The 16,374-nt window shown below is 46.6% G+C and overlaps 1 protein-coding gene across 1 annotated transcript in view; it reads right to left on the bottom strand.

Annotated features, from left to right (window-relative positions):
* Nucleotides 1–10,815, bottom strand: part of VPS45 (vacuolar protein sorting 45 homolog) — a 17,603-nt gene extending 6,788 nt beyond the window's left edge. Inside the window, exons 1-13 of the mRNA XM_042440764.1 lie at nucleotides 10,607–10,815; nucleotides 9,665–9,799; nucleotides 9,167–9,227; nucleotides 8,212–8,291; nucleotides 7,817–7,885; nucleotides 7,416–7,553; nucleotides 6,747–6,857; nucleotides 6,007–6,141; nucleotides 4,965–5,078; nucleotides 4,290–4,457; nucleotides 2,099–2,257; nucleotides 1,358–1,465; nucleotides 708–829 (exon numbers count right to left, since the gene is read on the bottom strand). Coding sequence (XP_042296698.1) covers nucleotides 708–829; nucleotides 1,358–1,465; nucleotides 2,099–2,257; nucleotides 4,290–4,457; nucleotides 4,965–5,078; nucleotides 6,007–6,141; nucleotides 6,747–6,857; nucleotides 7,416–7,553; nucleotides 7,817–7,885; nucleotides 8,212–8,291; nucleotides 9,167–9,227; nucleotides 9,665–9,799; nucleotides 10,607–10,699 — 1,493 coding nt within the window. The 5' untranslated portion in view covers nucleotides 10,700–10,815. The remainder of the gene's footprint in view (nucleotides 1–707; nucleotides 830–1,357; nucleotides 1,466–2,098; nucleotides 2,258–4,289; nucleotides 4,458–4,964; nucleotides 5,079–6,006; nucleotides 6,142–6,746; nucleotides 6,858–7,415; nucleotides 7,554–7,816; nucleotides 7,886–8,211; nucleotides 8,292–9,166; nucleotides 9,228–9,664; nucleotides 9,800–10,606) is intronic.
* Between the last annotated feature and the right edge of the window lie 5,559 nt (nucleotides 10,816–16,374).

The following is a 16,374-nucleotide window of genomic DNA, read 5'->3' on the forward strand; positions in this document are numbered from 1 at the left end:
CTGTTTGGAACGCTCCAAAAACTCTTTGTACAAAACTCTTTTTCTTCAACCCTTTTAAACCCTTGGGCCAAAACTCCATTTGGACTTCCTGGAATATTTTAATGTCTTCCTTTAAACCTAGGACACACAGAAGCCTGGAGTAGGACTTTGGGGCAGGTATAGAAGGGCATGATCCGCAGAAAGGGCCCCCACAGCCCAGCAATGCACACATGGCTTGGTAACGTTATGGTTTCTTCAGACTACAACTCCCAGAATCCTTAGCTATCATAACATAGTCCCTTCTCACCAAAAAATCACTTTTCCCAAGCACAGGGGCTATTACAATGTGTTGCAGTGAAGGAAACAAGGCACCACCTGGCCACTTTTCAGTAATACTTTAGTAATCGATTCTTGCCCCAACAGAGATGGGGTCCCTCCCAAGTCTTTGATTCTGAGGAATCGCATACAGATGTTGTGTTAACAAAGGTACAAACAGCAGCACAATCCTATTTACCAGCCCCAGACCCAATGAGATCAGGGGACCAGAGATACAATTGTCAACCTTCAACTGCCAGGAGAGTTGGCATCTCTGGATGCTATGCTATAGAAAAAGAAGACTAAGAAGACAACCACTAGGTTCACCTGCCTTGGAGGGATCAACTCATCAACCAACAATTTCCAGGTCTCTTTAAAAGACGGCTCTTTCCCATGCTCAGTGTTACCTTTACCTGTCCCGAAGTGTGCTTGCACCCAGGTAGGGATACAGGTTGTCTTTCAGTTTCCCCTTGATCACCTGGTCCAGAGTTTCGTGCAAAAGAGGCTGATGCTGGGTATAGACGTTTTCAACTCCCTTCAGAAGGACACAATCTCAGCATTAGCATCAAATACAATACAAGTTGAGTTTCCCTTATCTGAAATGCTTGGGACCAGGAACATTTGGTTGTTTGTCAGATTTTTGCATATGCCTCATGAGATCTCTTGGAGATGGGAGCCAAATCTAAACACAAAATTCAGGTCTGTTTTGTATTTACTTTATGCACGTAGCTTGAAGGTAAATTTATAAGCAATATTTTGAATAATGTGCGTGAAGCAAAGTCTGTATACACTGAACCATGAGAAAACAGCCACCCAGGTGGACCATTTTGGATTTTGGAGTATTTTGGAATTAAGGATAAGGGAGACTCCATCCATAGGACGAACATACATGTAGTTCTTATCATGCACCTTATGTACATCCAACCTTTTCCACCCAGAACCAAAGCTCAAACCAGCTTTAAAAATGGAAACAGATTCTCCCCTTTTTCCTTAGCTGTTCCAGGACGCAAGGAGCAAGATAACAACGAGCAAAGTCAATAATGCATCAGTTTGAATCCTGTACCTTGAGCCCTTTGAGAAACTGTTTGGTCATGGCCACGGCATCCTTGGAGCTGAAGAGGTCGCTCCCTCGAACACGCTTCCCCCCATATTCTATAACAGCAGAGACCAGCTGTTTGGAAAGAAAAACACAAAATGTAGTTAGTTAGATTACAATCTCATCCTACCTATATATACTCAGGGGCTGAAATCTTGATACATGTGGCTGCTACAAGATAAGCTTTACTGGTGGTCGAGGATGCCGTCATTGAGAAACATCCCAGCGCTTTCACTGATGGGGTCCAGTATCCCCTCACAATCAATTGGAAAACTGGGGTTCTAAACAAGGATAGTAGGACTGCATAATATGCAAGGGATCCATTCTGGGACCCTTTGGGTTATATGATGTTCATATATAATAAGGAATACTATGCCTCTGAAATGAACTATGTATCCTCTCTAGGCATTTTCTAGGTCCTCCAGTGCAATTTTATGATACGCTTCTGTCGGAAGTGAACCATAGTCACTCTGGAAGTCCTAGAGATTCCTAAAGGTGACATTTCTTTAGGCATTTTCTAGGTACCCCAGCACAACTCTATGGTCAACGTCTGGCAGAAGCATGCCACAGAACCATGCCAGAAGTCCGATAAAATGCCTAGAGAGAACTTATTCTTTCCCAACATGTGTAAGTGAGTAAGCGTGATATGAACGCAACACTGTCAGGTGTGGGACCTCTCAATTTTTTGGAAGGGGGGACCTCTCCTACCTTGCGGTGTTTTTCCGAAACGGTTCGGTTCTTCAGCTCTGTCATGAGACCCGGGAGGCTGTTGCTGCTGTGGCGTTCGTAGCGCAAGGCGTAAAGCATCACCAGGCGGACGGCGTCAAGCTCCGTCACTTTGGGGTTCTGCAGAAGCCGCCGGATGTTCTGGGGAAGGGAGGAGGACAGGTTGAAGACCTGTAACTGTATTTCTTTGAGTAGTCATCTGCGAATGCACACAAATGGGTTATTCTGCGCCTGCGCAGTTCCAGCTCAGAAACACTAGGCAAAACTTAGGCGGGTTACAGATCGCCGAGAAGCAGCGGTCTGGCTCCACCTCCGCTTGCAGCATCTGGGAGCCGCAGCCTTTAAACCGCGTGGCTCCCGGACGCTGCAGAGAAGGAGCGCGGAAATCGCGCTCCTTCTCAGGCCCCGGAAGAGACGCTGCAAGGCGCTAGTCGCGTGCTCACGGCGTCATTTCTGGGGTGTGATGTGCGGATGCAGTGCGTCCGCTACATCAAGATGGCGGCAGCCGTGTGGAATGGCCACCGCCATTCTGTGCGCACGGAGCGCGTACTAGGGTTGGGGGGTATGGAAGCATCGCCCCTTCCTAATCCTAGTACGCGCTCGTCGCGTACTATATGGCGGTTTGTAACCTGCCCTAGTTTGCAACTTTTTGGTGGTAGCTCCATCCACCCTTCTAAAGACCCCAGGGGAGGTTGGGTGGATTTTGTGTGAATTTGCAGAAGACCACTCACAGAAATACGGTTACAGAACCTGCCCTTCTTCTTTGTGGTCTCTGCGAATCACACAAAGACTGAAAAGCTTTGGTCAATGGAGGAGGGAGTGCCATGCCACACAAGAAAGGCACATTGACCTCAAACAGAATGACCATTTGTGAGGCCATGCCCAAGGGCATACAAACATAGGGACAAAGAGTCCCACTAATATGGTGGCTCTACAGAGTCGAATAGAAAACCCAATACTGAGACATAATGGAAACAGTCACCAATGGAGGTGAAACATGACCACTGGCAGGAAAAGCAGGCTTGCCATATAACCGTGTGTTGCACAGACTGTAGGTAGACCTTGATGGTCCATAATCAATGGCAGGTGTAAACTAAGGTAAAAAGAGACTTTGCCAAGCGCGCCAGTGAGGTGGACACCATTTTAAAAAATTCTCCTCAGGAGTAAAAAGAGACTTTGCCAAGTGTGCCAATGAGGCAAATGCCATTTTAAAATTTTCTCCTCAGGAGTAAAAAGGGACTTTATCAAGCGAAAGGGGCGGCCATTTAAAAAAAATTCCCTCAGGAGAACAAAGGCATCTCTGCCAAGCGCACCAATGAAGCGAGCGGCCATTTTCTTACAAAAATGTCCTCAGAAAAAGTAGTGAGAAGGTGAGGCAAGCCACCATTAAAACAACTTTGCCTCAGAATTTCAATGAACGTCTAAGTATGCTATTCTCTAAGAAATTGTAAAGCTCCTTGAAAAATATGAACAATGATGTTAAAAACGCAGATTGATCCCAATCAAATACAAATTTTAAAGTTTGACAGGCAAATGAATCTCTGAAGAGTTCCTAGACGCTGCTAGCGCAGAGGACAAAAGGAAATGAGGGTTTAGGCGGCAAACCGGCCCCTCGAGTGACACCACAACCCCTCAACCTCCCTTTGCAAAATGGCCGCTTTGTTAGCAGTCAACAGCCCCAATTCATCCTTGGCGATGTGGGGTCAGATGCTGGGGGTCAACATAGGAATTCTCCAAGCTATAAAGGAAACAGAGGTCTCCAAATTCCCCAGTCAGACACACATCTGTCAAAGGGGGGGGGGGGAGGGAATACAACCCTCTTGCTGTCCATGTCCAATAAAGGTATATCATTATAAGAAATAAAGGCACCACTTTGTCCAATAAAGATATCCTTGCATTGCAGATTTTGGTACTGTAGTTTGCTATTGGGCCAACATGGCTATGTGTGATTTTTATTTTTCTGGGACTAAAATGGCCTGTGAGGCTCCAAAACATGGTGAAAATACTCCTGACATGCCTGCTAGAGATCATTTGTGGGCACAAGAATATTTGGGGAGCTCTGAGGTCACAGAAATAGTTTTGGGGGAACCACATGTGGGCTATGGGCACAGCCTGCCCACCCCTGGTTTATGGGTCAGCTCAGTGCCAACTCCGTCCTTGCACAGCCAGGTACCTGGAGGGCACTGGAGTGGTCATTCTGGCACGCCAACTCTTGCTCCACCTCGGACACTTCCATCAAGTTGCGTTCGCTGACCAGCCTGGAAAGCTCCCCCACCACCGTCACGTGTTTGGAGACGGTGCCGGACATCTTCCTGAACTGCGGGTAGTTCTCCACAAAGGCCTGGCATGGATAAGAGGCAAGTGGAAAGTGCAAAATAAGGGCATGGAACCTCCAAAATAAAAAAAAATTCCTCTTAGAAATTTCTGCCCAGTCTCCAAATTTCTTACAGTGCTTAAACACTCAAAACCATTCATGCCTCCTATTTGCTGTGTGTACAGTTCCTGGGTCACTATGTCTTTCCCCTTTTGCTTTGGATGCCTGAACTCTGTGGCTGCATCTACACCACAGAATTAATGCAGTTTGACGCTGCTTTAACTGCCATGGCTGCATCACATGAAATCATGGGATGTCTAGTTTGTTGTGGTACCAAAGTTCTCTAACAAAGGAGGCTTAATAGCCCACCAAACTACAAACTCCAGATTTCCATTGCATTGGGCCATGGCAGTTAAAGTGGCAATAATTAAACGCTCGGCTGAAGTTTTAAGTTACTACTATTTTGTCAAATTCTGGAAATTCCCAGCAAATTTGCACTAGGGACGCATCCCAAAGCCAACTTTTGCATCTTACTTTCATGTCTGCGATCGACTCCAGCTTCTGCTGTTCTTTGGGCTTCTTCCTCTGGAAGTCTTCCATCAGGTTCTTGATATTGGCCCCGATTTCTGCAAAGTTCAGGTACATATTCTGGGGGTGTCAAGAGACAGGGGCAGAGAGAAAGAACATTAAAGGAATGGGATGAAGCAGCAGCAGACAATTCAAGAGACGGCAACTCTCAACAAATCTGGAGCAGGGAGAATATTGGGAGAAATCTTATAGGTCTGCTGCCCCACCGCGTAAGAAGTTTACATAGGACATTCATTCAGAAATAGATATAACAGAATCGTAGAGGTGGAACGGGACACAGGGGTCAGCTAGTCCAACCCTCTTGAGCCACACTGGACCTAACAGCTAAAGTACTCCTGAGAGATGCCCACCCAACGTTTGCTTAAAGACCCCCAAAGATGGAGAAGAGAAGGAACCTGGGAAGGTTGTCTGGGAGGCTGGAGAATTTAAAGACAGGGGATAGATGGGACAGGAAGGAGGAAACCTAAAATGTGGCTCACCTTAGCGTCTGAATCTGGCCCACCTGGGCGGCATCTCCACTTGGCCATGCCCTTCCCCACTTTCTGCTTTCTTTTGCAGAAGAACCATCCTCTAATGCAGTGGTTCCCAAACTTTGGCTCTCCAGATATTTTGGCCTTTAGCTCCCAGAATTTCTGACTACTGGCCAAACTGGCTGGGGCTTCTGAGAGTCCAAAACATCTGGAAGACCAAAGTTTGGAATCACTGCGTATGGCAAGCCAGCTCCCCCCAGGTAAGTCCCTTGCGTCCCGTTGCTGCACATTACTCTGGGCTTGATAATGTAAGTTCTAATGTTTTTAAACCTCTCTAAAATTGAGGAAGGGGTGCGTGAAATAATAAATTTTATGACCACTTCAGCTCCGCTGGAATGCATCGCCCGGCTCTGCCATGATTCCCTATGGAAGCAGCTCCCCTTATTCACATCAGTCTCATTTTACATTGTGATTCCTGGAAAGCAACATGGGCATAAACAAAGGCTGCTTGTACTTACGTTGGCGTAAAACTCATCGTTATCGGCCGACAGAACCACTTCCCGCAGGTCCTTGCTGATCCCCGGCACCCGAGAGAGGTCGATCCGGTTGTTGTTAATTCCCAACAACTCATGCACCATGGCCTGGTATGTCCACTGCAAAGGGAGGGAGAAGGAAATTTGCAAGAAGATTAAAATTATTTGAAGGGCTGTGTTCCCCTAGACGAAGCTGCCCATGACCTGAGACCTTTTGGGGGAATCCTTCTCTCTTTGTCCCACCACCTTCCCAGGGACATTTGTGGTGCAAAACTCTTCTCAATCCCAATCCTCTTTCCAAGAAGCCCTTTGGCTCAACTGTCTAATTCCAACTGTAAGCACACTTCATGCACCTATGTTATCTTCCCTGTTCTAGATTGCATGCTCCTAGAAGGCAGAGACTTTACAAGACAAATTTACACAAGCCCCCACAACAACACAAGCAATAAAATATATCAGCCACCATCAAGCCAAAGTTCTTCATTGCCAACTTCAAGTCAGGGCTGGGGGAAGTGGGGAGTGGACTTTTCCAACTATATTTCCCAAAATCCACGATGTCAGGGTTGTTGTTGTTTTGAGATTTGCAGTCCAATAAATAACTGTGTAATTTTTGGAGACTCAAATGCAATTCTTTGCAGAGTGCCAAGGCGTAGACCTGACCACCTGCATTTTGCAACTCACCGCAGCAAGGAAGGGGGGGGGGGGGAACCCAACCCGCCCCTCACCTGGTTCAAAAGTGGAGTGACGGCATCATCTGACCGGTCAAGGAGCAACAGCAAAGGAGGGACTTCAGTCCGGCGGAAGTCAAAAAGTTCATATTCTTTTGTGATGACTTGCTGTTGGAAGGGGAAAAATATCTATTTATGTTTCATTTACACTTTATACATATAGCCTCCAAGTAATTTTATATTAGGAAATACATTGGGATTTTGGAATATTTGCATCTACATCGTCAGGTATCTTACAGATGGGACCCAAGTCTAAACATGACATTCGTTTAGGTTTCATAGACACCTCGTGCACACAGACTAAATTAAGTTTGTGTACACTGAACCATCAGCAAGCAAAGGTGTTATGATCTCAGCTGCCCACTTGGACAATCTTAGAATATTCTGGATTTTGCAATTCCAGATAAGAGAGAGACAAGCTGTAGATATTAAATTACTAACTAACTGAACAAAATATTCTTATGGTGCCCATCGTAAGGATATCTGCTGGAGTACCTTTTGGGGCTATTGCTTGAATGATGAACACACCATATGAGAACATGCTTCTAAGTAGAGATAAGCCATGTCAACACCATGAACGTCTTTTAAAATCTCTCTCTTTTTCTCTCTAATTTCACTGAGCCCATTCTTTTATTTTTAAAAATGCAAAGAAATCAAAGGTGCCACCTTCACACATTCTGCAAGTCTCTTTGCCGAATCTGAGGAGAGCTGGTATCGGATCATGGGGCACTTCTTGAGGGAAAGAAGCAACGCTGTCAGGCCTTGCGTGGTCCTGGACAACTGGGCCGGGTCCCAGCTGCGCCCCTTAATGAAAGAAAAAGAATACACACACACATACATTTTCTACCCCCTACACTGCTCCTTGCCAAGTTAATTGAATACAAATGTCTTCTGCATTTTGAAGTCCGTTTGCAGCAACTCAAGATGATTTGGGGACAACGTGGGAAAGCGGGAGGAGGAAAGAGAAAGCGGGACATTTTAAAAGCAGCTGAGAAAGTGGGATGGAAGAGGATTAATCATGACTGTCCTTGCCAATTCGGGAGAATTGCAAGGTACACTTTTCCTACCTGGCAGCAGATAGGGATATTGAGAGAAAAGACATGGGGGTTCACGGCAATGTAGTCCCCGTAGAATTCCTGCCAAAGCAAAAGATACAAACCAAATGTCACCCTGGACATTGGGGAAATCGGGATTATTAACCTGGTGCATTGCAGGAAACACACAAAAACACAGATACACAAAAGATAGTGTGGGGTGCACACCCCAGAGACCAAAAACTTTGCCTTTGCTACCAAGGACAGGGTAGCATCCATGCCTTAATGCTGTAGTGCAGATGAGGTCTGCCTTGGGGATGGGTTTGGACTACAACTCCCCAAATCCCTCATCCCAGAGAAAGGGGATAGTCGAAGAAACTCAGCCGAAGTTGGCCTGGGAGATGGACATCCTTGGAATAAAAATTTACCTGGACTTCAGCGACAACTTCTTGTTCGTCCGCCTCGGCCAAGGACTTGACGTCGCTCTTGCTGATCACGTTGCTGAAATCTGAAAGAAAGGGGCAGAAAAACATGGGGGGGGGGATTGCAGGACGTGAGCAAACTGAGACTATTTCGGATGGACAGAGAGAAATGGAGAGTGGGATTTATTTACTTATTTATTTTGTATGCCGCCTTTCTCCCAGGAGGGAACCCATGATGGGTCACCGATAAAACATTTAAAAATCTCAATAAAATTCAAAACAATGTTTCCCAGATGCTGGCTACCAGCTCTTCCATGTTGCACAAATAAAACAGTCTGACGCAGTTTTGATGGCCGTGGCTACATCCCATGGAATCTGGGGGTTTGCTGGGACACCAGAACTCTCCGACAAGGAAGGCTAAATATCTGACCGAACCACAAATCCCACGATTCCATAGCTCTGAGCCATGACAACGAAAGCAGTGTAAAACTGCATGATTCCTGCAGTGTAGATGCAGGCCTTAGTCTACCCTGAGGGACACACAAAGGCTATCTAGTGCAGCCCGCTGCCATGCAAGACTACACAACCCAATCGCCCCCGGACAATGCTCTGGCTATATTGGGCTACCCCCTCTTGCCTTTCATCTCCACCATCTGTGCTTTCTTTCAGTTTTATCCTTCTGCATTCAGACTGAGCACAGGCTGAGTCCCCATCTCTCTCTCTCTCTCTCTCTCTCTTGCGTTTCCAGAAGCTTAGAATGACATCTAGAGGCCAGGAGGCAATCCACTCCAGTGTTGAGAGTTAGGAAGTTCTTCCTAATGTGCAGGAAGCTAACAAAAAGGCATTTAAAAATTCATTTTTGGGGGCGTATGGTAAAATACAGAAAAACTGTTAAGATATCAAAAGGCATTGCCAGTGCATTTCAGAGGGGAAAGTGAAGCAAAGCACATCCGTGACTTACAGATAAAGTAGGTGCTGTACTTTGGCCGACGGAGCTCTTGCATGAGGTAGTCTACGTTTTCCTAGAGGAGCATTAATTTCAAAATAAGACAAAGCAAAACGTACGGAGATATCAGAAAGCAAGTCTCCACGAGAATTAAGAAAGCAAGAATTATTTCAAAGAGACTTGCAAGATGGGGTGAAAAACTGTTCAGCAACGATTTATGGACTTCTATCTTTCCAGATCCAATGAACACACTACAGAAATAATGCTGGGGATGCTGGGAGCTGTAACCCATTCTTAGCTTCCACGACCAGTGAGCATGCTGGGAGTTGGAATCCAACCTTATCCCATTCCCCACTCCAGAGATAAACAACTCTTGCTCGCTTGCTGCAAGACTTGACTTTTTTGTGCATTTCAGATTTGACGCCTCCCACCCTCTGGCAGTGGCTGGCCAGGGATGATGGGAACTGCAGTGCAAGGCCCCAAGGAGAAAGCTAGGTTGCTGAGAGGCCTCACCTTTGTCGGCCGCAGGAAACAGATGGCCTTGAGGTGCTTCATGCTCTCCCGGTTGGCGGAATCGATGCGCTCAAAGAGGTAAACCTCCTTCTGCAGGATCTCCGACTGAGTGTATACCATGCTCACAATGCTGGTCTGGAAGGGAAAGCAAACAGTGGATCCTTAAGTTGCTAAACCACATGGCGCAATGCAAAGCCCCCAGAAACCCAGCGATGCCAAGCAAGGAAGGGAACCCTGGGAGGTGTAGTTTTGGGAGACGTTTTGCCTTCTCTGGCTGCATCTACATTGCAGAAATAATGCACTCTGACACCGCTTTAACCGCCATGGCTCCATACTTTGAGATACTGTATATAGTTTTGTGAACTATTTAGCCTTTGCTGGCTGCATCTATACTGCAGAATTAATGCAGTTCGACACTTCAACAGCCATGGCTTCATAATGTGGAACTATAGAATAGATAGTTTTGTCAGGCATTTTGGCCTTCTCTGGCTGCATCCATACTGAAGAATTAATCCAGCTTGACACCGCTTTAACTGCCATGGCTCCAATTTATGGAGTCCTGGGATTTGTTGTGGCACCAGAGCTCTCTGACAGAGAAGGCTAAGTGCGTCCCAAAACTACAAATCCCCAAATCCCATTGCATGGAGCCATGGCAGCTAAAGCAGAGCCGAACTGTGTTAATTCTGAAGTGCAGACATAGATAAACAAACCTGAGCAGATCCTCTACAGAGCTCAGTCCTTTCCCTACAAGTTTGCTTCTTGGAAAATTTGTAAAAGCAAGTCACCGAATCGGAAGCAAGGTCCCAATTTTTTCAAAACACCAAATGAAAGGCTGGCTTCAAATGGCTTGCAACCTTTTGGCCAGAGCTTCGACAACAGGTTTGCAATAAATAAATATATTACCTTTTTTTAATATTCTAAATTGAAACAAAAGCAGCTCACCGTTTCTTTATCCATCAGCAAAACTTTCATGCCAGCCCCACTGTCCTCAATCATCTTGGAGATGTATTGCTTGACTGCAAAAACCACATTCATTGTGACACAATTTTATTGGCAGCTTGGTTTCTCTTAACCAAGAAGCACCTAAATTTTTGCTGCAAAATGCAAGCAAGAGGGGATTTTTTTGTTTTTCCTCCCTTCCTCCCGGAAGTTTGCAAACGTCACTTCCTCCCCTTGCCTCTTGCACAGCTGGGAAATGCAGTTCTCCAGCCTGCAGGCTTTGAACTACGAGTCCCAGAATCCTCTGCTTCCCAAATAAACAGCAAATAAAGGAATGAAATTTGGGCAGCTGGAGGGAGGTGGTTTAAATGCAGAATTAATGCACTTTGGCACCGGTTTAAATGCCATGGCTCCATGCTGTGGAATCCTGGGATTTGTACTTTTGCAAAACGTTTAGCCCTTTTCTTGCATCTGCACTGCAGAATTAATGCAGTTTGACACCACTTTTAACTTCCATGGCTGGATGCTATGGAGTCCTGGGATTTGTAGTGTTTGAGCCTTTCTTGTCAGAGAATTCTGGTGCCCCCAACAGACTACAAATCCCAGGATTCCATAGCATGGAGCCAGGGGAGTTAAAGTGATGTGAAACACCTGGGAATACAGCACTTTTTATTGGCGGCTGTTCCTCCTTTTGTCCATCAGAGGGCGCCCTAAGAGCACAAAAGCCAAAAAGTAGTCTTTAAGCCTGTTTTTTACAATAGCCTTTGCTTTGGGGGGAAAAAGACTGCCTTTGGAAATGGCTCTTTAAAACCTGTTTCTTTCCTTTTATAAACAATTAAACAGGTTTAAAATGCCATTTTCAAAGCCAGTTTCCCCCTCAAAGCAAAGGCTATTAAAACAACAACAGAGACTTAAGACTATTTGACTTTGAGAGGCCTGTTATATTGAAAAGTAAGGTGCATAAATTAAAATCTGAAATGCAAAATGATATTAAAAAAATACTGGCCAGAATCCTCTTATCCTGGTCTATGGCTGCAAAATTAATGCAGTTCGACACTGCTTTAACTGCCCTGGTTGCATCTGAAATAATCTTGGGATCTGTAGTTCTTCGGTTGGGAAGGCTTGCCAAAACTACAGATCCCAGGAGTGCTTATGGATGGCTATGGATCTTAAAGTGGTGTCAAACTGCATTACTTCTATAGTACAGACGCCCTCTTTGGACGTTGCACCAACCAGTCAATGCATCCTTGCAAACAGTAGCAAGAGCTGCTCTCTTAGCTGAGTTTTGCTTGTGAAATTTGCAATGTAATCCGTCCCAATTTGGCCATGAAACAAACTGATCAAGTCACACTCTCTCAGCCTCGAAGGAAGGCAATGGCAAACCTCTCTTGAAGAAAACCGCCAAGGAAACCTTAGGGTTGCCAGAAATGACTCGAAGGCAACGCAACCCCAAAAGCGGAGAGCTGGGCACTTCACAGCCTTGAGGGCATCTAGTCTGATTCCACTGAAAAAGAACTTGGTTCAAACTTTTATAGACAAATCCCCGAATTGCTCATACGGTTTTGGGATTGCGCCGCCATCTTGCAACTGGAAAGGCCTGGAAGAGCCGAAGGCCCAGCTGCGATCTTGAGATGCTTTAATCCCCTCCTAACCTTTGGGATTAGGGGCTATTTCTGGCTACGGCAGGACTAAATTGAGGAGACCCGAACGCCACACGCCCGGCCGGCCTCCGTCGGCCTATTTATAGATTGATCTGGGAAGGATAAGAGCCGCCTTTCCATTAAGCAACCTTTTCCTTCTTGGTTTTTGCACACTGAGTCATGTCTCTTCTTCGATGCATGGCATCAAACGTGGTTGCCGGACCTTGGTTCTTGGCCCCCAATCTCCACTTTTCATGGGTCCTCCGTTTGCAGGACATGCCCTTCATTCCAACCTTCCGTCCAAAAGGTATCCCCAAATGTCCTCCGTTTGCAGCACGACAAACAAGAAGCATGCCTTTGCATTCCTATGTCTTTACACTTTAGGGTCTTCTCTAGGCGTTTCGTGGCTATCCTTCGCATTTCTTGACCGCAACCTCCACTCTGATCAATAGCATATAATGTCTCCAGATATCGTAATATCCTTTTTTAACCCTCAGTGCATAAAGGAAGAGTTTTCCTACTCACCCATGGTCACTAATTTGGAATAAAAAGCAAAACCGCTGAGTAAATGGAGGTATTTTTTAACCCGGTCAGGTATTATTGCTATCAATGGAACGCAAAGCAGAGGAGCAGAGGAAGAGGGATGGTTTGTTCAGAGAAAAGTGGGGTCACATTTAGTTGTTGTTATGCTTTCAAGTCATTTGCAGTTTATGGCATGGTTTTATACTTATTTTATCTTGACATGGTTTGCCATGAGGGCGAAAGAGCTCTGGGGCCATCACAAACAACAACTGCGTTGCATGGACCCATGGCAGTTAAAGCAGTGTCAAAATGGAGTATTTCTCCCATGCGGGTGCAGCCTCTGACTCCAAACTGCCTTGTTTCCTATGGGCCTCACATTTTCCCTCCCCCAGGGTTTGTTTTCATTGGGTCCTAATCGCACTTTGTTGTCGTCTGGGGCCTGGTTTTATTTCAAAAGGCTTTAATAGGCTCCGGAAAGTGTTTCCTCCTTTTAATTGCTGCTTTGCTTTCCTCGTAAATGTTTTTATAACAGGGTTTGCAACTGGATTTTTTTAAAAACAGTCCCAGAGAGCCTTCAGGTCTTGCAGTCCTTATCTATTAGCGCTGTTGTAAGTCGGAAATGACTGGAAGGCACACAATAACAACGTGTTGTTTCATCTTCCTTCCGAATGCAAGGCTTCTTGCCCAGGTCTTGCAAAGTCAGGACCGCCGTGGCTTCCTTGGTTGAGTCAATGCATCTGCAACGTGGTCTTCTTCTTTCCCTATTCTCTTCCACTTTGCGGAGCGTTATTGTCTTTCCCAGTGAGTCCTCTCTTCTCATGATCTGTCCAAAGTACGACATTTAATCATTTTGGCTTTTTAGGTGAATTTACCGGCTTGATTTGGACCCGTTCCTTTGGCTAGAGCTGACCTAACCACAGAGGAAGAGAAGGCACCACAAAATAGAGGACTTGCAAGAAAGAAAAAGGGAGAACATTCCAAAGTAAAAGCTATAAACACTCATCGAAATATAAAGCTATGCGTCTTAGTCATGGTCCAAATGGGGGACATTTTGGAATTCCTCCTAGAAAGAAGGTTGACATCTCCTGGGACAATCCTGAATGTAAACCTTATGCAATAACTCTCCAGTTTTCACTTAGGTTTCTCCTGCTGTTTGCAAACCCCATTTATCTGACCAGCGTTTGCCGAAAACTCAAGGCGGACGACAGGACAATAGCGGCCTCTCTCTTAAGGCAAAGCCTCACCTCACCTCCTCTCCGGCCGTCTGGGAGTGGCGGCCATCTGTTCGCGTGCCTTTATCCCCTTTCACTCCAGGCCTTGATCCTCTTTCTTCCATCCACTCTTCCTCTTTAGCCGCAAAGAAATCCGCACAGCCGGACACCCGTCGTAGCCGCAAGCAGCGTCCGTTTGCCACCAGACCCCCCCATGCCTTCCAACATTGCACTGGACACGTGTGGCCAAACAGCATCAGAGGGTGGTCAAGAGGGCAAAAGCGATGAACGAAGAAGAAAGCACAAGTTAGGAGAAGAAATGCTGCAACACTTTGTAGGAGACCAAATGTTTGACTCAGACAAAAAGCATACTGCTGCAGGGGGAGGTTTGCCTTTGCCTTCCCCTGAGGCTGAGAGAGTGTGACTTGCCCAAGGGCACCCAGTGGGTTTCATGGCCAAGCCGGGAATCGAACTCTGGCCTCCAGAGTTATAGCATGCAACCATTACGGCATGACTGTTATCCCCCCCCAAAATGGAGTATAAACAGTTCTGTTCTCGGTTTGTATATCAATGAAAACAACGCCACAACGGTGGAGTTGCGTCCACACAAGATGGTGCCTCTCTGCCCCGCATCCTTTGCACAAACACTACAAACAAAACCCCGGCCTTTCTCCGTTCTCTTTTTTCTCTTGCCCTCTCTCTGGCCACGCTTTTGAAAGCCAAGAAAACACAAGCGAGCCGGGTCTCTCTTTGGGGGAAGCAGACAGAAGTTTCTTTCTTTGCTGGACTCTTCTGTGTCCCCAGAAATGATAAACACTGGTTTTGTCCAGGGCATAAACAACCGCCGGGAAGGGAGCCCAGGGAGGGAAGGGAAACAAAGGCAGCGATTCAGACAGAGGGTCAGCTGCGGTGCCCACATGACCGCTGGCACACTCTCCCACAAACACATACAAACGCACCCGCTTCCTGGGATGAGAGGCTTGATGCCGGCGACGCAAACCCTCCCAACATTTTGCAGATGGGAAGCGGGAGATGTGTGGCTGAGCCACACCAGAGTCTGGTCAAGGTGGCCAAAGGGATGCGCAAGGATGGCCAGACAATTTGCTGTCATCTAAGCGCACCTAAGGGAAAGAGTCAGCCCCTTTCTCCCCTTTCCATCTTCAATTGTCTTTTACACTCTTTTGCAGCAATGGCAGTTAGCTGAGGACAAAAGGCGGAGCAGGAGAGAAACTGGAACATTTTATAGACAGGTGAGAAAGTAGGACAGCAGAGGATTAATCTGCTCAGTCAAAAGCAAATGCCTAGCGTCTGTTCTTCCTCATTAATAACTTTTGCCCTCTTGACCACACACTGATGTTCTTTGGCCACAGGGGTCCGGTCCTGTCAAATGTTGGAAGGCATGGAATTTGCAATCCCCAAGTTACTTCCCCAAGTTCTGAGGATGAGCTGCCTTTTCACTATGGGTGGCACAGTGGTTTATTGTATTGGACGATATAATAAACCATAGTGGTTTATTGTATTGCATTGGTGTATTGGACTATGACTGGAGACCAGGGTTTGAATCCCAGCTTGGCCACAAAACCCACTGGGTGCCCTTGGGTGCCTCACACTCTCTCAGCCTCGGGGGAAGGCCATGGCAAACCTGCTCTGAATAAATCTTGCCAAGAAAATCTGTGATAGAGTCACCATAAGTCAGAAACAGGTTCAAGGCACACAATAACAGAATATAACCATAGAGTTGGAAGAGCCCCCAAGGGTCACCTAGTCCGACCCTCTGCTGTGCAAGAATATACAATAAAAGCAATGTATTGCAGGTTGCACCCTTCAGCCTCAAAAGACGACAATGGAAATTCTCCACTGAACCAGTCTTTCCAAACAAACCTATGACAGGGTTCCCATAAGTTGGAAATGACTTGAAGGTAAACAACAACGCCTTTCTGCAGCCTTTGAGTCTCACCTGAATCCATTCCAAACAAAACCTCGGAACCGGGAGAAAGGATACTTTATGCAGGTAAGTGGGGCTTTACGGTCCAGGACGCTTGGCGCTTTTGGGCTCCTGGGAGTCACTGTTTCTCTTTGAGGAGAGCCTTCCTCCCCAGCCTTTGGAGAGATGACACAAAGGCCACAACACTGATCCCTGCGCATACTCCACATGCTTCTCCTGTCAACGCCTCCAGCAGCCCACGGCTGAGGGAATGCCAAGCACTCCAGCCGTCCTTGGTCCATACGGGACGCGGCGTCCAGCTCTCTGCTTCCCCGGCCCAAGTGCCGGAGAAAGCTGCCCACAGACCCATTGTTCCCCAGGGAGCCTCTTGCTCTTCAGGAGAAACCAGTGGCCCTGGCGCGGGTCGTGAGGCTTGGCCGAAAAAAGGGAGCCTTTCCCAGGTGTGAGGGAAGG

The sequence above is a fragment of the Sceloporus undulatus genome, chromosome 9, assembly GCF_019175285.1.
Source record: "Sceloporus undulatus isolate JIND9_A2432 ecotype Alabama chromosome 9, SceUnd_v1.1, whole genome shotgun sequence".
NCBI lineage: Eukaryota > Metazoa > Chordata > Lepidosauria > Squamata > Phrynosomatidae > Sceloporus > Sceloporus undulatus.